At 38.5% G+C, this 26,197-nt stretch overlaps 1 protein-coding gene across 1 annotated transcript in view; it reads left to right on the top strand.

Moving 5' to 3' along the window:
• The window catches only part of LOC121864523 (WD repeat-containing protein 35-like), a 122,646-nt gene that overhangs the window by 79,185 nt on the left and 17,264 nt on the right, over positions 1 to 26,197 (top strand). The window contains exon 6 of the mRNA XM_042363594.1: positions 20,305 to 20,472. Within this exon, the coding sequence (XP_042219528.1) occupies positions 20,305 to 20,472 (168 nt within the window). The remainder of the gene's footprint in view (positions 1 to 20,304; positions 20,473 to 26,197) is intronic.

Raw genomic sequence — 26,197 nt, 5'->3', positions numbered from 1 at the left:
AGTACAGTTCGTGAGCGTAGTCCTGCACTGCCCGCGTGTCCACAGCCATGTTATGTCTTGCTTGACGAATTAACTAGCTCACCAGTAAGTTCTCAGTCTTGAGCAGCACCTTATTCTGACAATACTTCACCATTGAAGCACCTGCAGACTTTGTGATGCTCATGTGCTTTCTAATCTTGGCGGCATCCTTCTTGATTGTCCGGATCGTAAATTCGTTCACTCCAGGCTGGCATGCCAAATTAACTTGTCTCGTTCTTTTCTCCAACTCTTGCACGATTTTGTACTTAACTTCGTAACTTAGGGCACGTTGTATCTTCTTCGCTTAGGGCACGTTGTATCTTCTTCGGCTTGGGGTGGATTGGTCCAGGTAATCCAAGGTTTTTCTGGGGTGGTGGGGGTCCAGCGGAAGCCATTGTTGAACAGATTAGCGGGCACAAGAGAGAACAGTATACTCGATGACTGAGAACAATGAGACTGGCACGGCTAGGTCAGTAGCTTCGCTCCCGTGCCAGGCCACTTCATATAACATTAGACCAATCACAGCTAGCGGCGGAGGGATACGTCATATGACGTCCGATACGTCATATGACGTCAGCGATAACGCAACAGCGACATACTGCGCACCCCTTCCCGGGTCGCTTCCCGCGTATGGTCAAGAATGGACCACGCGAATAAAAAATGGCTCGGCGCATCTGGACCTCCAGCCGCTCGCCACGTAAATAATAAAATTTACCGCATAATTAAAACATTTAATTCTGGCAAGGCACCGGGTAAATGACCAAATGCGTAAACAAAAACCGTGTAAATCCAGACTATACTGTATTACAGGTCCATCACCGATTTTCCGGCACCCTTGGTTACAAAGCCTCGCCGGATTATCCATTTTACTGGACCAACCGAGGTCAGGTAATAATAATTCAACAATACACCTCTGACCCACTAAAGCACCATGGACTGCTAGAAACTTAAATTAAACAAATATTAAATGTAAATTAAATGTGAAAAAGCCATTTTTTTCTAAAAAACAGTTTTTGTAATACTGTATAGCCCAGAATGCAACGCCTAGCTTTAACCTAGGTATGTTAATGCCTAGCAATAACTTGCCAGGCCAACATACAGGCAATTAAAACATCTAATAATTACTTAATAAGTAATATTAGGAAGACACGTCGCTACCTGGCATTTAATTGCAATTGTCGAAACCCCCTCCTTCACCCTCCATCATACTCACTGCCACCGTCATCTCTTGCCTTAGAGCGAGCAGTAAACAAAAGTCAACTCTCGAGGGGTGGAGGTGGGTGGGTTATCGGCGTCGCATTCTGGGCTATATCACAAAAACTGTTTTTTAGAAAAAAAATGGCTTTTTGTTCAACCCCAGAATGCGACGCCTAGCTTGAATACCCAAGCAGGAGGTGGAGAGGGAGGTGACTTTACATACAAGGCTCCGCTAGGTTAGGTCCAGATTATGATTATAAACCGTTTGGAATATTTTCAAATATTAGGAACATTTACCGGAAGGTAAAATGTTAATTTACATATCTCAATTAGGATACTCACTTTATTATGGTAATGAAGAAGATCTCCAAAAGCCCATTTTCTTGATCTAACTGAGACTCATATGCCGCAGAAAGGCCACAGACCCTGCGTATTTCCTAGTGTTATGTGCCAAAAATTTCTTGCCAGAGTCTGCTTGATTCACTAATTGAGATAAAGATTTTGTTATTTGACTAAAAGACAATTTCTTACCATCCCTGGATGAAAAACATAGGGGCCTTGATTAGGGAATCTGGTTAACCATTCCTGAAGATTTTTAACTGGGCACAATATATGAGGAACCCTTGTTTCATCCATTAGCCATTTTATCCTAATAGGTTGAGCTTGAAAATCTTCCCTTTCATTTTTTTTAGGATCTCCGTAGGAAAAAGGGTAACATCCTCCTCAGAAAATACCTATAATGATGGATTATTGGAAATTGAAATCAGTTCACTGATTCTCATACCTCTTGCTATTGCTAGAAGGAAGGCTCTTTCTGGAGTAATTTATCCCAATTCTGATTTATATTGTAATTAGGCCCCATAAGAAATTTAGTAAATTTTTCCAGAGACCAAGGTGGGATTCTCTTAGGCCGAGGGGGTCTCTAAATGAAAAAGGACGATCTTAGCATCTGATAAATCCTTGGGTTCAAAGTAATATTAAAACCCCAAGCCAGAGGGTCAACCAATGCTGATTTATAAGATGCAATTGTCGATCCTTGAAGGCCTTTAACTCTGAACAGAAATTCTAAAAATTCGAACACAACTGTTTCCGACAATGATTATGGAGTTGTTAACTTGATAAAATGTTGAAAAAGTTTCCAAGCTTTCTCATATTGCATAGAAGTTTGGGGTCTATGACCTGCTAATACTTGGTTAACTATATTGGAATTACCCAACAACCTATTTAAACTCCTTTTGAGAAACTCCAAGCGTGAAGTACCAAGGATATCTCGAACTGAGAATGCAGTACCTGGTCTAGACATCCTTGTTGCAATGGTAGTGGATGCGGGCACCAGTCCAACAGAGCCAGACACCACGGTTGTAGGACCCAGTATGGTGCAATTAAGAGGACCTTGCTTTGGAAGGATCTGAGTTTGTGAACCACTTTGGGCAATATTTTCACAGGTGGGAACAGATAGATTGAATTCCAAAGGTTCCAATCTAAGAGAAGAGCATTTCCTAAACGATTCGACAGTTGTAGGAGTGGCCAAGACCTGGTTGAGCCTTGATGATTGAGACAAAACACTGCTGTTTTGTTGTCCATGGTAAACAGGATCATCATATTCTGTAAATTTGGGTTTGCCAACAAAAAGATTAGGACCACTGCTAATTCTCTTACATTGATGTGTTTATCCCAAAGGAAGTTGTTCCACTTCCCTTGACTGAATTCCCCTTTTGAGGAATGGAATCCCCATCCTATTTCGGACGCATCCGTACAAACGCCCAAACCTGTTTGAGGCGGAACCCAGGGAGAGGAACCGATTAGATTGTCCATTTTTGTCCACCATAACAGATGATTCTTGATCTGAATAGGGAGATAAGGAGCAATATTTCTGCTTCTGTGAAGCAACTTCGAGCCCAGATGATATACAGTCAACCCTCACTTTACGCGATTAATGTAACCCACAGGGTGTCACAGAAAGTGAGGAACATTTAAAGTGAATAACATAACATATGGGATTAATTGAAATAGAGTCCAGGCCGACCCCCAAACTCCACTTTTTGACGACACACAACTATGTTGTAGTAAAAATATTATCTTAACTTTATGATGGCATGCACACACAATTAATAATTAAGAGAAATATCAATAATATTAGGTTTTTTAACACTTACATTAGTAGAAAAGATGGCTGGTCACACGGGGATGGGCGGTTGGTTCCGAGGCAGAGGGCAGATTATTGGCCCTCACCTGTATCACTTGTATCAATTGTATCACTATCCACCACAGAGGCTTGCAGGGCCTCTTTGTCAAACCCCCCAAAGTTCATATAAGTCCATATCCTCACTCTAATTATCACTATCACTGACTTGGGCCGGCTGTAGTGGGTGGCGGGTGAAGAACTGGTAATGTTTTGATGACTGGGCGACCTTGTGCGCACCATTTTCGCGCCTCTTACACAACATGGCGGATGGCGGGAGGTTTGGATCAAAAAATGGCGCGGCTTGCCAGCTGCTCTCCGCGTAATGGGGTTCACGACCGCGGAATGTGAGCATGTTAGGTTCTGGCAAGGCACCGCGTTAACGGTGAAACGCGGAATGCGGGACCACGTAATGTGAGGATTGACTGTATATATATATATATATATATATATATATATATATATATATATATATATATATATATATATATATATATATATATATATATATATATATATATATATAATGAGACAAAACTCACCAGAAGAGGATATTACATATAGGTAGAATATTTATAGTAGGAGGACGTAAAGACAGGAAGTTTGGTAGCTTGTCTCGAGGGCGTGGGGGATGACTACGTATATTAACACAGGCTCTGTACAAGAGTAGTACAGTCGGCTCTTAACATATGCGGGGGTTAGGTAACAGAGATACCCATGGATGTTAAAAATCTGTGTACTATTGCTGCCCCCCCTCCCCTAAAAAAAACCCTAGCCCCCATGTCCTTATTTACCGTATATACCTGTGTGTACGAGTTTTTAAGACCAAATTATTTGTCAAAAAATTGGGGGTCGACCTCTAAATGGGTAATAGTTTCGTTAGGTTGAAAAATATTTACCAGTCACTACCAGTAAACAATGGAAACGATGCACCAACGCACCACCGGCTGTGAGTGTCGGTACAGTTGCCAGGGCAGATCTCTTGCGTCATCATAGCAAGCCCAAAGTAGCCAAATCCATGGTATGGTAGCACAGGATGATGTAAAACATAAAGTATTCATTTATTAAAGTTTATTTATAGATACTGTACTGTACATAAATTTTTGTTCATTACATTTGAAACATCAATCTTTGTTAATTAAATTTGAAACAAAAGAAAACTACGATACCGTATTTTCATTAAAATATTACATCACAAGTATATTTTACCTTAACTGTGACTGAATGAATATACGTATTCTCAGAAATAAATATGGAAATATAATATTTTTGCTGGAATGACGTACATATTACAGTGGAAAGAGGGATAAAATCATGACGAAAACAATGACTTTCGCTTTCTTTCGTTGTTCAAAAGATTTTACCGTAATCGCTTTTTGAATGGTTTTCAGTTAAAAAACTGTTGTACTCGTACTGTATTACAATAATATTCTATCCTATCATTAGCCTTATAATCCCACAACTGAAAACCATTCAAAAAGCTATTACGGCAACATCTTTTGAACGAAAGAAAGAGAAAGCCATTGCTTTCGTCACAATTTTATCCCACTTTCCACTGTAATACGTACATCATTTCAGCAAAAATATTACATTTCCATGTTCTCAGAAATAAATGGTAGTTTTGTTGAAACGTAATGTACAGTATTTAATATTAAAATGCAAAAATAGCTATAAAAACAATTAATACACCCAAAATGTACTGGCTGGCATCTCCACTCGTCCCTGCTTCCGCGTCCAAGGTCACCACTCCTCCCAACTCGCTCCCTCCTCGGCCTCCTCCACCTCCTCACCGTCACTACTGCGGACAACAAACACAAATGTTTTGTGAATAACTGCACCTCCACTTCCTATGTACAGTACTGAACTGAACTGTACTGTGCTGTGCATTTTTACAAACAATAAACATGGCAAGAAAAGCTATTAAAAAAAAGAGAGATAAAAATTTCACTTTACTGTACAGTACCTATACTCGGTGAAAGGACGGGGGTCATCGGGCTCATCGTCACTGAATTCCATAACGGGTGGTGAAGTGGGGGCGACGGTGGATTCAGCTGCTTCCTCACTGCCGCCAGTTATTTATGGTGTTAAATCTCTCCTTCGGTGATCAAAGAACATGGTGATGGGGAGTTGTCGTCTCTTTCTTTCATTTCTTCCATGATGTTTTTGTATGGAGCGAAAACGTCATCCATCCCTCGCAGGAATTTCAGGGCACGCACCATGGAGGGGTCCATACTATAGGCCAGGTTTTTCAGTGCCTCAATATTCCAGGTCATCTCCCGCAACTTCTCCAACGTTATTTCTTGGTGCTCTTCCTCTTCCTCTTTCCCTTTTGCTTCCTCTTCCTCGCCTGAGTCTACTAACTCCTGTAGATCCTCCTCGGTCAGCTCAGTGTCGTGCTCTTCAATTAGCTCCCTAATCTCGTCCTCTGCCATGTCCTGGAAGCCTTCAGCAGCCACTTTCCTTGACAGTGGCAGGGCACCGCGTAAACGTGGAAACGCGGAATGTGGGACCGCGTAAAGTGAGGGTTGACTGTATATATATATATATATATATATATATATATATATATATATATATATATATATATATATATATATATATATATATATATATATATATATATATATATATATATATATATATATATATCTGTAATTTTAAAAGATTAATATTCAATTTTTTAGTCGTTTTAACAATTATTGAACAAAATTGAAGGTAAAGTGACTGGTTTAATGCGCGGCATCCAGCCTCTTAACACAGCAAACAGGCGTCAGTCTCTCTCTGTTTTCACTGGAGGTAACATCTTGCTTGAGACACTCTTCAACTAAACGCTTTTTTTCTGTGTTTCCAAGCAAATTATTGGTCATTTTGAAAATTATTTTACATATTGACAATATATAGTGCAGTGCAGTGTTATTTTAAAGAAAATATTCTTTATTTACAGCTAGTTTAACTTTGAAAAATACGTGTTGCCATTGTTTGAATCCAGCATGGGGCCTAAGAGATCAAGAAAAGTGATTTCAATCCAAATGAAGCAGGAAATAATAAAAAAACACGAACAAGGTATTAAATCAAATGCGCTATGCAAAGAATATGGCATGTCGGCATCAACTGTGTCGACAATTCTTGCACAAAAAGACAAATTTAAGGAAGTGAACGTGAGAGACAAATCTACAAGAGTGTTTAAAAGTAGATCCCTAATCGTAGAAACTGAGAGGTTACTTATCATCTGGATTAGGGAAAAACAGATGAAAGGTGATTCAGTTTCTGGTGATTTCATTTGTGAAAGAGCCAGGGAGATTTATGAACATTTAAAGACAGATCAACCTAGTTCTTCAGGAACAGAATTTGAAGATTTTCGGGCTAGCAAAGGCTGGTTCAAAAAATTTAAGAAAAGAAGTGACATTTTAAGTGTTGTTAGGCATGGTGAAGCTGCTAGTGCTGATAAAGAAGGGGCAGCAAAGTTTTTAATTGAATTTAAAAAACTGATGGAAGAAGAAAATTATCTTCCACAGCAAGTTTTCAATGTTGACGAAACTGGGCTGTTCTGGAAAAAGATGCCCAAAAGAACATTCATCACCAAGGATGAAGCCTCTTTACCTGGGCATAAACCCATGAAAGACCGTCTCACTCTATTGCTTGGTGCCAATGCTTCAGGGGATTTCCGACTGAAGCCTATGCTTGTCTACCACTCTGAAAACCCCAGGGTGTTCAAGCAACAGAAAGTGGTAAGAACAATGCTTGGAGTTTATTGGAAGTCCAACCGTAAGGCATGAGTGACAAGACAGTTCTTTAATGAATGGGCTATTGATGTGTTTTGCCCCTCTGTCAAGAGCTACCTAACCACCAATAAACTTCCTTTAAAGGCTCTTCTCCTCATGGATAATGCTCCTGGTCATGACCCTGACCTTGCCAGAAATTTGGAGTATAAATTTGACTTTGTGAAAGTGTTGTTTTTGCCTCCAAACACTACATCACTCATACAGCCAATGGACCAGAATGTGATCAGCAACTTCAAGAAGTTGTACATGAAGAAAATGTTTAGGAGGTGTCATCAGGCAACTTCCATTGATCCTGAACTAACACTGAAACAGTTCTGGAACACACAATTCAACGTCCTGGAGGCTGTAAAATTGATTGTGTCATCATGGCAAGAAGTCTCCAATAGAACCCTCAATTCTTCATGGAAAGCACTGTGGCCATCAGTAGTCCATGATTTTGAGGGATTTGAGGATGACACAGAGTTGGACCAGGAGATTGTGTCCATTGGTCAGTCATTGGGTCTTGAAGTGGAGGAGAAGGATGTGGAAGAGCTTGTGATGTCTCATGAGGAGGAACTTACTCCTAATGACTTGAAGGAACTGGATGAGATGTTACGGGTAGAGGCTGACAGTGGTGAGGAGGAAATTGAAAGTGATGACCATATGTCAGCTACACAGTTGAAAGATGTGATTTACCACTGGGAGAAGTTCAGGGAACTGGCTTCAAAGCACCCAGAAGTGGAAAAAACTGAACTAGCTTTGTGTCATGTTGAGGACTCAGTGGTCTCCTTCTTTAAACATAAGTTAATGGTGAGGAGGACAGATGCCCCACAGACCACAATTGACACTTTCTTCAGTAAAAGGCAGAGGGAACAAGATGCTATCCCTCAACCTTCCACTTCAAGAAGGAGAGAGAATGTTCATGGTGGAGAATCTGTCAGTCCAGAGGTTCCTGACATTTTCATGGAAGGTGACTCACCTTCCAAGAAGCAGTAAAATGCTTCTCCTCCACCTCCACTTCCTTCTCTTCTCCCTTCTCCTCCTGCACCTCCCACTTCAAATGCACATCAGCACCATTATCCAGGAGCCTTCTACATACACACCTCAAATTAAGTAAATTTTTCCGCCATTTTTGTTGAAGTTAGGAAATTTTCGGTGAGCTGGAACCAATTACCCAAAAACCCATTGAAACAATGGTTTCGGTTAACGAACGACCTTCTGGAACGGATTGAGTTCGTTAACCGAGGGGCCACTGTATTTTTGCTGAAATGACATAAGTATTACAGTGGAATGTTGGACAAAATCGTGACGAAAACAATGACTTTCGCTTTCTTTCGTTCAAAAGATGTTACCGTAATCGCTTTTCGAATGGTTTTCAGTTAAAAAACTGTTGCATCACAAGTGAATTAGGATAGAATATTATTGTAATACAACAGTTTTTAAACTGAAAACCATTCGAAAAGCGATTACGGTAACATCTTTTGAGCGAAAGAAAGCGAGTCATTGCTTTCGTCACTTTCCACTGTAATACGTACGTCATTTCAGCAAAATATTACATTTCCATATTCTCAGAAATAAATAGTAGTTTTGCTGAAACGTGATGTATTTCAATGTAAAATAGGATAAAATACATGACGAAAACAAAAGACTTTACCTAACCTTCCGATGTTCAAGAGATGTTACTCGTTTTTTTAGTAGTTTTCAGTTAAAATACTCTTATATTAGTGATATTCTATTCATACTGTGCTTGATATAATACATTCACAGAAATGTAATATTTTTGCAACTACAATGCTGATGTTAACACAAGAGTGGTTACAGCCAGACTGACTGAGTGAGGGAGAGCTATGCGTGTGTGTGTGTGAGGTTGCGGGAGCGGGCGGTGTCCTGTGTTTGGTGCCGTGTGCGAGTTGAATGGCGCGCGATTTGAATGTACTTCAATTACTTCAATGTACAGAATATTCCTCCGGCGGGGCAATCCGTGTATTTGCAAATCCGTGTATGCTAAACCCGCGTATGTTAAGGGCCGACTGTAGTACTAGTGTACGTTGGGTCGTCCTTTGACACTCTTTGAAAGAGTTTCGCACTGTCAGCCAATCGTCTAGATAAGCAAAGGTTCTTATGCCCTCCTTCGCAAGGCTCTCTCTGGGGATGTTCGCCTTTTGTGTAAATACTTTTGGCGCAATCATCAGTCCGAATGGCATCACTGTGAATTGATAACTTAAATCCCCCACTTTGAACACTAGAAACTTTCTGTATCTGGGAGCAACCGGAACGTGATAATAGTCGTCTTCGAGATCCAGTTTTGAGATCCAAGCATTGGGCGGAAGTAGATGCCTCAGATGATCGTAAGTGAGCATCTTGAAACTTCTTTTGGTAATAAATTTGTTCAGGATTGAAAGAGCCGAAATCCATCTCAATTTGTCGCTGCCTTTCTTGGGGACAGGGAATAGGCGAGACATGAAACATTTCTCTGACTGTAACAGTTCTATTACACCTCTGTTTAACAGTTGAATTACAAATTCGGTAAGTAAGGTGGTTTGTTTTATACCCTTTCTTTTTTTTTTTTGGTAACGCTAGGGGAGGGCTCCTCAACCAATTCCATGTGAGGCCCCCTTTGATTGTCTTGTAAGCCCGTATGGAAGAAGTTCATCTGTTTTCCCAACCCCCTAGATGACCCAGCTGTCTGGCATCATTGGCAGGGAGTTGTTGCTGATGTGGTGGAATAAGGTCTCCTTCCAATTCTGAACAAACGGCCACCCCCACTACGTCTTTGATTATTTCCTCCTCTAAAGTTTCCTCTAGGTTGATAACTGAACCTAGCAGCTGGTCCTGTTCCCCTGTAAAACCTTCCTCTTTTAGATTTCCAAAAGGTCTGAGGACTCATGGGAACATTATTATAATAGTTTGCTCAACAGCTGATCTATGTTTAACCAATGATTGTTCATCAAACAAGGCAGGAGAAAGAGGGGAGGAACATAGCAATAAATAAGCACTACCACTTGAAGCATTATTTGTGGCGTGCTTCCTTAGCTGGGCCTTTAATTTTAAAACTTTGATTAACGAAATCCTTACGACAAACACATTTTGTTGTGAGCATCAGCTGATCAGCTAGTCTGCCAAAACAGAAATTTGTTCTGTGTTTACATTCGTTTCCAGTGGAGTAAATATCAAGAAGGTTGTGTTCTTGAATATTTTTGCATTTTTTTATTAAAATTATTGGTTATTCTAAAATTTAGCTGTCCAAGCTCTGTCTACATAAAGTTTTTCAACTATTATTTTTGGCTCATATATGTAACTTTATTCATTTATTGAATCTCATTTACATGCACACACTGTCCTAAGGGCAAAGCTGTACTGTACATGTAATCAAAATAATGTACAAAATGATTACTAAAGCTTTTGTCTAGTGCAAACTATCGCATGTTTACATTCAAATTAATCACTATCTTATAAGAATTCCAGTAATGTATATTACATTCTCCCCGGTCACTTCTATGACATTTTATAAGCAAAAAACAAAAACTCAATCTAAAGAACATAAATAAACAAATAAATACTTCACTAGACCTTCGGCGCTAACTGTCAAACATGTCACTGTCACCTCTCCTTCCTCCCGCCCTTTCCCCCCCCCCTCTCAGTAAGGGTTTGGTGGTTATACAGTAGGCTTTAAGTTTTTATCTTATATAATATCACAAACTAAAGTTAGGAGAATATAATTTGCATTGCTGGAATCCTTGCAAGACTGTGAATAATTTGAATATAAATGTCATATATTTTGCACAAGAGATAAAAATTTGAGTACATTAATGTACAGTAGTACATTTTAATAATGTACAAGTTTTTCAACTGTATTTTGGGGTAGATTTACATAAATTTCTTCATTTATTTTCATTCATTTACATGCACACACCATACTAAAATAAACGTAAAAGAAATAAATGACCAAGTGCAAACCTGTACTGTACTGTACTAAAAGATTATGGTACTAAAATTGTTATGTCTAGTGGAAATTATAGCTTGTTTATATTCAAATTAATCACCATCTTCCAAGAATCCCAGCAATGTAAATTATATTCTCCCAGGTCATTTCACTGGCATTTTGCAAGAGAGAAACTTAGTCACTAAAGGATTGATAAATAAACACACATTAGACCAACAGCGCCAACTGTCAAACGTATCACCTCACCTCCTGCTCGCTCCCTTCCTCCCTCTCCCCCATCTACCCAGCCAGGGTTTTAGGCTTGCAGTTTTTATCTTATATAATATCACAGACTAAAGTTAGGAGAATATAATTTGCATTGCTGGAATCCTTGCAAGACAGCGAATAATTTGAATATAAACGCCATATATTTTGCACACGAGATAAAAATTAATCACCTGTATCACATTACAGTAGTGATTTAAGTGTAAGAGTGTATATGTACGTATATATATACAGTAATACCCCGATTTACGCGGTTTCGCTTTACGCGATTCTACATTTACTCGGTACCTCGCCAGAACCGGAATTTCATTTTACGCGGTGCATCTACCCATATACGCGGGTGAAGTATAATTTTTTTATTTAGCTCATGAAATTCATACAAATTTCCCGGCCAGAATATAATTTACATTGCTGGAATTCTTACAATATGATGATCATTTTGAATATAAACATCATGGATTTTGCATTAGCCATACAAATTTTAGATCTTATGTAATAATTTGGTTTACACAAAGCAAATATTTTATCTTTTGTCCAATATATATGAAGTTTACATTCAAAATATTGTCTGACCTGTAAGGAATCCAGAAATATCAATTATATTATCCTAACTTTAGGCTGAGGCATTATTTATTACTAAAAATGTAAATATACTGTTTTCTCCCAAACATTTCTCTGGTAGGGAGGAAAGGTGGGGGGTAGGGAGGGAGGGAGGGACCCAGCGATCGTGGGAAGAGGGGGGGGGAGCCGGAGGTGGGGTATTTTGATTGACAGATAGTATCTGGGTGAAGTATATTTTTATTTAGTGAAGCTATTTGTTTTAGCTCATAAAATTCATACAAATTACCCGGCCAGAATATAATTTCCATTGCTGGAATTCTTACAATATGATGATCATTTTGAATATAAACATCATGGATTTTGCATTAGACATACAAATTTTAGATCTAATGTAATAATTTGGTTTTCACAAAGCAAATATTTTATCTTTTGTGCAAAATATATGAAGTTTACATTCAAAATATTCCTTGACCTGCAAGGAATCCAGAAATGTCAATTATATTATCCGAACTTTAGTCTGAGGTATTATTTATTACTATACCTTAAAATCTAGTGTTTTCACCCAAACATTTCTCAGAGAGGGAGGAGCCAGTGAGCTTGGGAAGAGAGGGGGGGGGGGGCAGTTGAGTCCATTATTTGAATGGACATTAACCTGGCGACTGTATTTCTCTTAAATATTTATTGTGGATGTAATGGGCCCCTGTCTCATCAACAGAACATATTATATAAATGGGTCAATACATCTGATATTATATTCAGATTCACCACCCTGTAACTTTCCACTGTCTATGAGTAAGACATGAGTTGTACACGTGAGAGGGCAACTCTCCCAAGAGGGAAGAAGCCCATAGTCAGCATCCTAAGCCCGCACTGCGACGCCCTTAGTCAGTCAGTCACTCACAGCAACTTATATCGTTTGGACGTGACCAACGTTTATATTTCATAAACTCCGTCCCTTTCTCATTCACTCATATATAGTGGAACTTGCGGTCGATCTACACTCAGGAATTATAGATACAATCCTTTTATAATAAAACAAGGAACTACAGTTGGGTTTCGTTACTTAAACCCAAATAATAAATATATGTGAACGGCCTGGTTTATTGGACAATCCAGCCGATTCATATAAGTGACAGCGGTGTTTACGGATTCTTTAAACTGGTAGTCGTATCAGACCGTCCGTGTTTTGTAAAAACAGAAAACACACAACAGTGACGCGTTACATAATCCGAGTGTTTAAAACAATATCCCGTATTGAGACGATATTTAGTGAGTGCTCCTTATCTCTGTCACATACAAAACGTAAAGAATTCGTAATATATATATTACAGCCTATTGGTGAATATCCAGTTTGTACCGGTTGAAGAAGACCCCACTGTCAGCATTCCCTGATACAGTGTTGCAGTGTTGAAGAAAGGTTTCATAACTTGGATTAACAATTGATATTTCACAAGTAGCTGAACAGGTTTGTTGTGTCGCGAGCGTCTCTTACGAAGTTCCGGTGTCATCAGACAGATCTCCATATATACGTAGACTGTGAAGATTTGGCACACGGCAGTCACGCCAGCGACCTAGCAACAAACAGAATGAAAGCCAATCATCAGCAGTTTCTGATCAACTGTGGAGGTATTTCCCTATTTTGAAGTGGACTCATCTCTCGCCGAGGTAGCAGCGTCTCTTCATTGCCAAGGAAACCAAGAGCAGCGCGCAGCACCAGGAAGAGGCCCCGCCCACTATCAACGCAACACTCCAACACTTGACTCAGAACTCGCCTTGAAGGATAGCGTTTTCTATACAGACATCACACCCTGTATAAATCGGTATTTAAATTACATAATTATACACACATGAACACGTTCGAGAGATATCTTCACACCGATAGGTTCTTCGGATAGGATTATTTAAATGATAAAGTGTCGAATGTAAAATTAATGTATTGAAATTCTATAATTTACAGTGGTTCATAAGTGTCTGTTTACTTATTGATAGTTTGATTATTAACTACAATTAATATTCATTTATTTTGTAAATGAGAGGCAAGTAATTTGCTTTTACTGTTAATTATTCATTGACCCACAAGAGACTAATAGATAATTTTCTAAGTTTCCAATGTCTAGTGATGATGACATGGCACGCCTAACGCAACTATTTGCTAATAACCAACTCATTGATGATTAAGCAGAGTCTGACATTGAAGTTGAGTCGGGAACACAGTTAGACAATTCGGTAGGAAGTAGTGAGAAAGTAATTGAGGAATTATTTGAAGACTTAAACCGTCGTATCTTACGGTCTGGTAATACATATAGTACTTCACCTCAGTATACAAAAACTAATTCAGGTGACAGTGTGTCTGTTTCGTCAGAAGTACCACCCATATTAACCCAGTCCTCAGTTAGGAGTAAGAATACTAACTTAACTAATACTAACACTATAATGACTTCCACAAACCCTCACGTCAATGCTACTACCGCGTCAACTCAACCTGATAGAGTTATTAATATATTATGCAGCGTGGTGATAATGTTCGAAATTTTACGGGTCAAGATGATTATCGGGTCGCGCATTTCATTCGTGCATGTGAAGATAACGTGCACACTGGAAAAATAATGACTGACGAAGACAAAAAGGCATATGTACGTTCCCACATTACGCAGGGTTTTTATGCCGGTAGTCATTTAAATGCGTTTGGGTTACAGAGCCCTGATTATGGGAAATTTAAGCAAACACTAATTGGGATCTTTGGGGGTGGGTCACAGCTGAGCCAGCTTCAATGGATCTTCAGATGGATGGATCGTTGTACGCCAGGGGTACGCAATCAAATGCCTGTCGACGCTGTCGACATCGCAGACGAGGTTCGCCAGGACATGCAAGCGACATTCCGGACCTCAGATTGGTACGACGCGGAGGGTAAAATGTCAGCGAACAATGTAGAAATGTTGATAGAGCTAGTAAGCTTTCTGCTTTCCGTCCGTCATCCTCTATATAGCCGGGCACAAGACGTACAGTATGAACCACCCATGGATATGGTGGAGTACGCAAATAAACTCTGTCCCCAGGCTACGGGCCCCTTAATGGCACATTCCTTAATGGCGCAGCCCTCAGTGACGGCGCCGCAGCCCTTGACGTCTATGGTGCAACCCCAGATACTTCAGATGGCGCACATGACTCCCTCCCAGACTCCTTATGCGACACACTTAGCTCCGATTGCACCTCCCCGCCGGACTTATAAACAAAAAACTCCTTTACGATGCGCACACTGTAATAAACGTGGCCACGTAATAGAAGATTGTTATCAGCTCCAAGGTAACAGTGCTAAGCACTCCTCAAGGTCATTTTCGGAAGCAGCTAAGAAGATACCTCCTCCAACCCAGAAATCACACAAATGGTGTGCACTTCACAAATCGACATCTCATAGTTCACATGAGTGCGATGTGTTAATAAAGGCTAGGGGTGAGGACCTTAGTGAAACAGAAGTGTCGTATAGGCGTAAGCAGAAGCGTCCCCGGGACAAGTCGTCGGGGGAAGACCAGCGCACACCACACCAAGGAGAGGGATAGATAGAGTAATTCCCACCCCTCCTCACAGCACTTCTATAGCGGCCTCGTTAGTAGCGGCGCTTAGCAAAGTGGAAGTGTTGTCAGTGCCGGTGAGAGTGGATAATACCAGATTGGCTCTTGATATAGACACAGGTACTTGCGCTAATGTATTGGCCTTGACATCCTATCACGAATCACAACGTAAATTCCCTCACCGCAACTTCAATTGGAGGCCTAGTAACGCTGAGCTCGAAGGAGTTTCAGGTACTCAGCTGAGCATCAAAGGAATGGTGACGTTACCACTCAGATTCTCAAGACATGGTACGCCCTTCTACGTGGACTTTTATATGGTTCAACAGTTCAATTTGCCAGCTGACGGGTTACTTGGTCTACCAACTTTTCGAAAGAACGTGATAGATGTTCTTCCATGTAATAATACTGTTACGTTTAAAGGTGTTTCCTACAAAGCGATGAGTCATTCTGAACCTATGCTAACAGCTAGAACAAAAGTGTTGTCTACCAATCCTATTAAGAGGAAGGCGGATCGTGCATCAGAGATACTTCTTGACCTCAACCACACACTTCCCAGCGTGATTACAGCAGCAAGAGTTGGACAATCGTACCTGCAGTGTTAAAGAGTACTCTCCATTACCAGAATGAGGAAATCACCAAAGCAACTGTCGAACTACCCAACGTGTACACGGGCACTGATGTAGTGTGTCTCCCGGAAACGTGCAAGGTAAAAGGGCTGTCATGTGAATCTACCCTGAGCACCTTACGCTCAGGTGGTTTGACCGACGTACTGATTCTAAATCGAACAGGCGTTCAACGAATCTTAAAGAAAGGATGTTATTTGTGTGATTTTCTAGCATATCACAACAATGTCGAAGTACAGCCTACAAAATTCCCAATTCGAGGTATTGTTGCGAAATGCCAACAGACTCGACAAGCCAGGATAGATCAAATAGCACTACATGTTAAGGTGATCAATCATCCCCAGGGCAAGACACTCCTTTGAGAGCTGCTTGCCGACTATAGAAATATAGTAGCCTTGCCAGGGGAAACGCTAGGTCAGACAGATTTAACATCCCATCATATAGCCTTAAAGGAGGGAACCAACCCTATTTACGTACCAGCTTATAGACTACCTCATAGCCAGCGCGCTGTAGTACAAGATATGGTACAGGGTATGTTAGATGAGAATGTTATTAGACACTCAAAATCCCCCTTTAATAGCCCATTATTCCTCGTCCCGAAAAAGGATGGTGGATGGCACCCTGTTATAGATTTCAGGCGCGTCAATGATCAAACGATCCCTGACAGGTACCCTATGCCTGTCTTGAGCGACATATTGCAATCCTCAGGCAAGGATAATGCGGTATTTAGCAACTTAGATTTGCTTAATGGGTATTGGCAAATACCACTCAATGAGAAATCACGAGAAATCACGGCATTTAGCACGCCTCTAGGCCACTTTGAGTTTCTACGGATGCCATTTGGTCTCAGAAATGCCCCACTAACATTTCAAATAATGATCAACACCCTGTTTGCCGGATTGATTGGTACCACAGTCTGCGCTTATTTGAATGATCTAATAGTAGTCAGTAAGGACTTCGATTCCCATCTGATTAAACTGCGTGAAGTATTGGACAAACTTTCCACAGCAGGCCTCAAAATAAAACTCTCGAAATGTGAGTTTTTAAAATCCAGAATCCATTTCCTTGGTCATGTAGTTGACGGTGAGGGCATACATACAGTTAATGGTAAAGTCAAAGCTGTATCTCAGTTCCCGCGTCCTACCTCAAATGACCATGTGCATAGCTTTCTTGGCTTATCTGGATATTATCGTTCCTTTATCAAGAACTATGCAACATTAGCATCGCCCCTAACAAGGTTGCTCAAAAAAGATGCAATGTTTATATGGGACGCTGAACACGAAGATAGTTTTATGGCATTGAAGATAGGGCTTACCAATGCCCCGGTTCTAGCATTCCCAGACTACACTCAACCTTTCACTCTCTGTACTGACGCTTCCTGACTTGGAGTCGAAGCAGTGCTCATGCAATAGGATACGCGTAGAAAGTTACGAGTGATAGCGTTTGCAAGTCGCAAACTAATTGATGCTGAAACACGTTATTCGGTAACGCATTTAGAAACGTTAGCCGTTGTGTGGGCACTTAAGAAGTTCAAAGGCATTATCTTTGGCTACAAGATAACTGTTTTTACTGATCATGCGGCAGTAACTGAGCTGTTCCATGGCAGAAACTTATCAGGCAGATTAGCACGCTGGTATCTGACAATTCAAGAGTTTGACCCCGAATTTAGGTATTTACCTGGGAAGGTGAATGTTGTCGCTGATGCTCTGTCAAGAAATATAGCACCAGTCATGCCTGTATCAACATTCACTCTTTCTCAACTGGAAGATGAGCAACGACGCGACCCATATTGGTCAGCAGTTATTTTTGCTTTCGAATCGGGTGAGGATGTTAAACTCCCCAAGTTAATTCTTCCCTTAAGTCAGTTTGAATTACGACATAACATACTCCATAGGTCGAGAAAATCACCTGAGGGAAACGTGTCTCAAATAGTCGTACCTGACACGTTGTTCAAAGCAGTAATAACATTGTTCCATGATGTCCCACAGGCAGTTCACCAAGGTCGTGATAAATGCTTAGCGGATTTGCGAAAGAAGTATTTCTGGAACACTATGAAGAAAAACATAGAATTGCACATAGCTAATTGTTTGGCGTGTGCTCAACATAAAGGTTCAACAGGATCACCAGCCCCGATTCTACAATATCCTACACCAGACTGCCCGTTTGACACATTTGCTATTGACTTGTTACAGCTCCCAATGAGTCATCAGGGTTCGGCGTACGTCTTAGTGTGTGTGAATCATTTTTCAAGGTTTGTGGTCTTGGTCCCACTAAAAAGCAAAATGGCCGAAACAGTAGCCTATGCATTAGTGATGAATCTTATATGTCCATATACTACGCCTAAAGTTCTGCTCTCTGACAATGGCACAGAGTTCAAGAATCAGCTAGTAGCGCATATACGTGCACAATATGGTATTAAACAAACTTTAGTGACAGCTTATCATCCACAGGCTAATGGCCTTGTTGAGAGAACCAATCTTAAAATCCTAGAAATACTGCGTCCAATTGTCAGTGGTTTTCAATACGCATGGGAGGATTGGTTACCGCAGGTTGCAGCGCCTATAAATGGGTCAGTTAATAGCTCTACTGGCAAAACACCCTACTACATTGTCTATGGTACAGATAAACGTCTACCTTACGACATCCTTACAGATGCGCCATACCCGGTTTATAATACGGATGATTTCGCAGCAAAACAAACTCATGTCTTTTCAGATATTCATGCCCAAGTACGATCACATCTAGCGGCGTCACGCGCCGAAATGATCATCAAACAACATAAACAAGCTAAACCTGTCGCATTAAACATTGGGGACGCTGTTATGTTAAGAGAACCTGAAAGGAACTCCAAACTTTCGGCAAAATTTTCTGGTCCATTCCGCATAATCTCAAAAGAATCAGGCAACAAATTTAAAATTTGGAAGCTTAATGCAAAGTTTGCAGATGTCGTGCACGCGGATCGTCTGAAGAAGACCCAGATAAATGTATTACCTCCAGTTGATGATGATGTGATTGACACCTCCTTACAGTTTGTATAGAAGCAGAGTGTTCCAAATGACTATTGTATGAAACTTCGTTCTGCAAGTAGACGTTAAATCGTTTGTAATTCCTTACAGAATGGCTTGGATCTTCAGTGTGTAGCTTCTACTCTGTTGTTGCACTGTTGTGTTGACAGACATGTCCACATCAGTCCTCAAACCGAGTGCACTAGTGGCACCTCTCGGACACGTTCTCATAGTTGAGGACATGGTGAACATCAAGTATGAACTCCATCCACTACTCCATCTTCCGCGTCAAATGGAAAACGTTGACGGCCAACTACAATCAGCATTGGACATCCTTCATGGTCTCAGCACAGCTTCTAATAATTCGACAATAGTTTCACAAACTATAGACCTTCTACACTTTCGTCTCCAGAACCTTCGCGAGCTTCTCGCCGATGTTGGGAAGAATTTACCGGCGTCTCAAGCGGATCTTGCTAAATAAGTGCATTCTCAGGCACGATGAAAAAGGGGCCTCTTTAATTTTGTGGGTCTCATCCAAAGCGCCTTGTTTGGCATACCATCATAAAATTATGATGTTATTTTTACTACAACATAGGTATTGTGTCGGAAAAAGTGGAGTTTGGGGGTCGGGCCAGTCTCTATTGGAATTAATCCCATATGTTCTGTTGTTCACTTTACGCGGTTTTCACTTTCCGCGGTACCCCATGGGTTCAATTGACTGCATAAATCGGGGTACTAATGTGTGTGTGTGTGTATATATATATATATATATATATATATATATATATATATATATATATATATATATATATATATATATATATATATATATATATATATATATATATATATATATATATATATATATATATGCAAGTTATATTCTGCCAAGTTTAGTCTGTGACATTTTAAAGATAAAAAATTTTAAGCCTAAAACTACCTTCACCCTGGCAGGGAGGGAAGAAGGGAAGTTAAATGCCCTCTTATAATTTTGTCTGAACTAAAGGAGGTGCCTGACCATCAGTGTACCTGTATCTGAACTCTCCTATGAATTGTATGTAATTTTATGAAATGTTTATTTAACATATGTCTTGTTGACCAGTGCACAGTAAAACTAGTATGGTTGTACAGTACATGTTATTGATATATTCTGTAAACAACCTATAAAAATTCACTTGCAGATTATGGGTTCCATACTGAAATTTGAGCGAAAGGACGTTTGGGATATGTGCTGGGCTCAAGACAACCCAGAATTATTTGCAATGATGGAGAAGACTCGTATGTATGTTTTTCGCAACATGGATCCTGAAGAACCTGTGGCCAGTTCTGGGTATCTTTGCAGCTTTCAGGTAAGTATCACTTTGTATTGTAATTTATATTCTGTTCATTTAATGAGCAAAGATTGTGTTTTTCATACCATTACTCACAATGAGTGATATGTGACAACATTTGTCAAAGAGTTAGGTACTTTTGGGGATTTAGCATTTTTATTTCAACATCGTAATATGCCTTAGTAAAATAAATGTCACAGTAATGCAATCTGAGATAATGAATTTTACAGAATTTCCAGTATAGGGACAGATACAGTTAAGAGGATTGGATATACCATTTTGATTGCCATTAAAACCTTTAGGTTATCCTAAGAAACTCTCTTATTATCCTGGTAAGTCTATCAGATTGAAATTCAGGAACTCCTAAGCATAGAACTTTGGAATAATTTATTAATTACTGTATATATATATATATATATATATATATATATATATATATATATATATATATATATATATATATATATATATATATATATATATATATATATATATATATATATATATATACACATTATTACCCCGCCTAACGCGGTTTCACTTAACGCGTTTTATCATATACGCGGTGCCTTGCCAGAGCTGAACTTTCACTTAACACGGATTTTTTCCACATATACGCGGTGAGTGTCCGGCTCGAGACGCTATTTTTAGATTTGCCCCACCCGCCACCCTGCCTGACTGCCTGTTTTAGCTCATAAAATTCATACAAATTGCCCGGTCAGAATATAATTTACATTGCTGGAATTCTTATAATTTGGTGATCATTTTGAATATAAACATCATATATTTTGCATTAGACATACAAATTTTAGATAAAAATTTTTCTCAGAGTAACTATGTTATCTTTTGTGCAAAATATATGACATTTATATTCAAAATATTCCTGGTCTTACAAGGAATCCAGCAATGTCAATTATATTATCCTAACTTTAGTTTGAGGTATTATTTATTAAAATTTAGTGGTTATCCCACACATCTCCTTGGGACGGTTGGTGGGGGGTGGGGGGGAGGGAGGGACCGACCGACCATCTGTTACCCCGTGAAGAATTATTATTTTTTTTTATTAACTGAAGATATTTGTTTTAGCTCATAAAATTCATACAAATTACCCGGTCTGAATATAATTTACATTGCTGGAATTCTTATAATTTGATGATCATTTTGAATATAAACATCATATATTTTGCATTAGACATACAAATTTTAGATAAAAAATTTTCTCAGAGTAACTATGTTATCTTTTGTGCAAAATATATGACATTTATATTCAAAATATTCCTGGTCTTACAAGGAATCCAGCAATGTCAATTGTATTATCCTAACTTTAGTTTGAGGTATTATTTATTAAAATTTAGTGGTTTTCCCCCAAAATTTCTCAGAGAGGGAAGAGCCGGCAGTGTAGTGTGAGAGGGGGAGGGAGTTGAGTCCATTATTTGAATAGACATTAACTTGGCGACTGTATTTCTCTATTTCTCTTAAGTATTAATTGTGTGCTTGTACCATCATAAAATTAAGATGTTATTTTTACTACAACATAGGTATGTGCCTTCAAAAAGTGGAGTTTGGGGGTCGGGCCGGTTTCTATTGGAATTAATCCCATATGTTCTGTTGTTCACTTAACGCGGATTTCACTTAACACGGCACCCTCTGGGTTCTATTGACCGCGTTAAGTGGGGTACAACTGTATATATATATATATATATATATATATATATATATATATATATATATATATATATATATATATATATATATATATATATATATATATATATATATATATATATATATATATATATATATATATATATACATATACATATACATATACATATACAGTTAACCCTCACTTTACGCGGTCTCGCATTCCGCGTTTCCATGTTTACACGGTGCCCTGCCAGAACCCAGGATGCTCACTTTCCGTGGTGGGTGTACCCCTTTACACGGGTGAAGTATAATTTTTTTATTTAGCTCATAAAATTAATACAAATTATCCGGCCAGAATATAATTTACATTGCTGGAATTCTTACAATTTCATGATCATTTTGAATATAAACATCATAGATTTTGCATTAGACATACAAATTTTAGATATAATGTTTACTCTTGAGTAAATATGTTATCTTTTGTGCAAAATATATGATATTTATATTCAAAATATTCCTGGTCTTACAAGGAATCCAGCAATGTCAATTATATTATCCTAACCTTAGTCTGATTTATTATTTATTACTAAAAAGGTAAACAGTCTGGTATTCCCACACATTTATCTAGTAGGGACGTTGGTGGGGGGAGGGACCGGCGACCGACCATCTGTTACCGTGTGAAGAATATTTATTTTTTTATTAACTGAAGATTTTTATTTTAGCTCATAAAATTCATACAAATTACCCGGCCAGAATATAATTTACATTGCTGGAATTCTTACAATTTCATGATCATTTTGAATATAAACATCATAGATTTTGCATTAGACATACAAATTTTAGATATAATGTTTACTCTTGAGTAAATATGTTATCTTTTGTGCAAAATATATGATATTTATATTCAAAATATTCCTGGTCTTACAAGGAATCCAGCAATGTCAATTATATTATCCTAACCTTAGTCTGATTTATTATTTATTACTAAAAAGGTAAACAGTCTGGTATTCCCACACATTTATCTAGTAGGGACGTTGGTGGGGGGAGGGACCGGCGACCGACCATCTGTTACCGTGTGAAGAATATTTATTTTTTTATTAACTGAAGATTTTTATTTTAGCTCATAAAATTCATACAAATTACCCGGCCAGAATATAATTTACATTGCTGGAATTCTTACAATTTGATGATCATTTTGAATATAAACATCATATATTTTGCATTAGACATAAAATTTTTAGATATAATGTTCACTCTGAGTAAGTATGTTATCTTTTGTGCAAAATATATGACGTTTATATTCAAAATATTCCTGGTCTTACAAGGAATCCAGCAATGTCAATTATATTATCCTAACTTTAATCTGAGGTATTATTTAATACTAAATGTTAAAATTAAATTTTTTCACCCACTCTTTCTCTTGAAGGGAGGATTGGTGGGGGGTGGGGGGGAGGGTTGGGACTGACCGCGCGGTTGGAAGAGGGGGGAGGCAAGGTGGGGTACTTTGATTGACAGATAGTGTCGTGAAGAATATTTTTTTTTTTTATTAACTGAAGATATTTGTTTTAGCTCATAAAATTCATACAAATTACCCGGCCAGAATATAATTTACATTGCTGGAATTCTTACAATTTGATGATCATTTTGAATATAAACATCATAGATTTTGCATTAGACATACAAATTTTAGATGTAATGTTTAATCTGAGTAAATATGTTATCTTTTGTGAAAAATATATGACATTTATATTCAAAATATTCCTGGTCTTACAAGGAATCCAGCAATGTCAATTATATTATCCTAACTTTAGTTTGAGGTATTATTTATTACTATACCTGGTTTTCCCCCAAAATTTCTCAGAGGGAAGAGCCAGCAGTGTAGTGTGAGAAGAGGGGGAGGGAGTCGTGTCCATTATTTGAATGGACATTAACTTGGCGACTGTATTTCTCTATTTCTCTTAAGTATTAATTGTGTGCATGTACCATCATAAAATTAAGATATTATTTTTACTACAACATAGTTATGTGTAGAAGTCCAAAAATCCGGACTGGTTGGGGATTGGGTCGGTCTGGATTTTCGGATTTTCCGGATTCTCAGGCAGTACTTTTAAAATTCAAATTTAAGGAGGAATAAAGAAGAGATGAACAGGTAGATTTTGAGAGTTTATTCATAAGCAAATATAGCATGCTTCATTTATCAAAACGAGCAGTTTTAAAGAAAAATAAAGTCAACACTTGACAAAAATGTAAACAAACTATCTAATACCATGACGAGTCTTGAAATTCCTAAGCCATCCATCACTAAATGCGCTTTCTGATTCAATGTTTATTTGCTCCTTAAAAGATTTTGCTTTGGAAATAAGCATCATCCCTTAAATTGCCATACCTTCTGATCGTTTTAACAAAAACCATTCTTGCAACACTTTATCAAGATTTTCTAATTTGGGCCGATGTAAACTTTTTCTTTCAGCAATTTTAATGTAAGGCTCAGAAGCTGTGAATTCTAGAATTTTATTCTTTGCCTTTTTTATATCATAAATTGTAGACTTTCCAATGTCGTATGTTTCCATTAGAACAGTATTGCTCACACCACGTTCTAGTTTCTTAATTATTTCAAGTTTGTCACTCAATTTCAATGTGTGGTTCTTTCTCTTCACCCAACGAAGTTTATCTACTTTAGGAGCCATTATTATGGGCTTGTACTCTGTAAATGGAAAGAGTAGGACTCAAAATTACATATGTTGTCACAGTTTGATTGCTTGTTTTAAAGTGGCGATCGCGTGGTCGCTTGTTGTCGCTGTGTAGCTGTGGCATTCACGCATGCACACACACACACAAAGGATTTATAGTGCCTCAAATTTTACATTTCAGGACAAGCTAATTACAAAACTAACAAAATTAGATACCTATAATTTACAATTACTTTTATCATTAGAATTATGTAAATTAATTTTTTTAAAGGAACGCCATTCATTCACGTAACCCACAAAAGCCCGCTAAATTTAAAAAGTTTAAAAGTTTTCGTAAAGTCCGGATTCTCGGGTGGTCCGGATTTCTGGCATCCAGATTTTTGGACTTTTACACCACAATTAGAATACGGTGGTAGCTGTTGTATAAACAGTCGGAACACAGTCCCACCACCGAGACGAGGGAACACTCCCACCACCGATCGTCTCGTGCGAAGCAAGCGTATAAATTAAAGAAAATACTTGCAGTGTGTTTAATATGTTACAGTATATTATAAATAAATAAATAAACAAATAAATCGGTAAATCCATTTCAAGTGAATGGAAAAATTTTACTCGACACCGACATTAGTTCCAGTTACCGGTAAATAGCAGACGCTTAAGTGACGTCACTCGTGTTTACACTACACCAGCGGGTAACATTTGATGACATTACATGAAGTGAATTGGCTTTATTTTAAAAAACCAAGGATGGTTGGTAAAGGACTACTGGGTCAGTGGGTAAGTGTCACTTTGAGGTACCGGTCTTATACAGCGAATAGAGCTCAAAAGGTACTTTTTAAATGGAAATTTGGGGGGCCGTCTTATGCACCCCGCCGCCTAATAGGCCGAGATATACGGTATATATATATATATATATATATATATATATATATATATATATATATATATATATATATATATATATATATATATATATATATATATATATATATATATATATATATAATATATATATATATATATATATATATACAGTTGTACCCCACTTAACGCGGTCAATTGAACCCAGAGGGTCCCGCGTTAAGTGAAAACCGCGTTAAGTGAATAACAGAACATATGGGATTAATTCCAATAGAACCCAGCCCGACCCCCAAACTCCACTTTTTGACGACAAATAACTATGTTGTAGTAAAAATTCTATCTTAACTTTATGGTGGCATGAAAAACAAGTAATATAGAAGAGGTTAGGTTAGGAAAGATAAAGGTTAACATAGGAAAAATAAAGAATAGGTTAAAAAACGAAAATTTTTGCGGAACACTTACGGTAGTAGAAGAGATGGGTCGGCATACGGGGATGGAGGCTGGTTCCGAGGCAGAGGGCAGATTACTGCCCCTCAGGTGAATCA

This window comes from Homarus americanus, unplaced genomic scaffold, assembly GCF_018991925.1.
Source record: "Homarus americanus isolate GMGI-L3 unplaced genomic scaffold, GMGI_Hamer_2.0 scaffold25860, whole genome shotgun sequence".
Taxonomy (NCBI): Eukaryota; Metazoa; Arthropoda; class Malacostraca; order Decapoda; family Nephropidae; genus Homarus; species Homarus americanus.
Note: the sequence above shows the minus strand (reverse complement) of the source record. Positions and strands in the feature narration are given on the sequence as shown.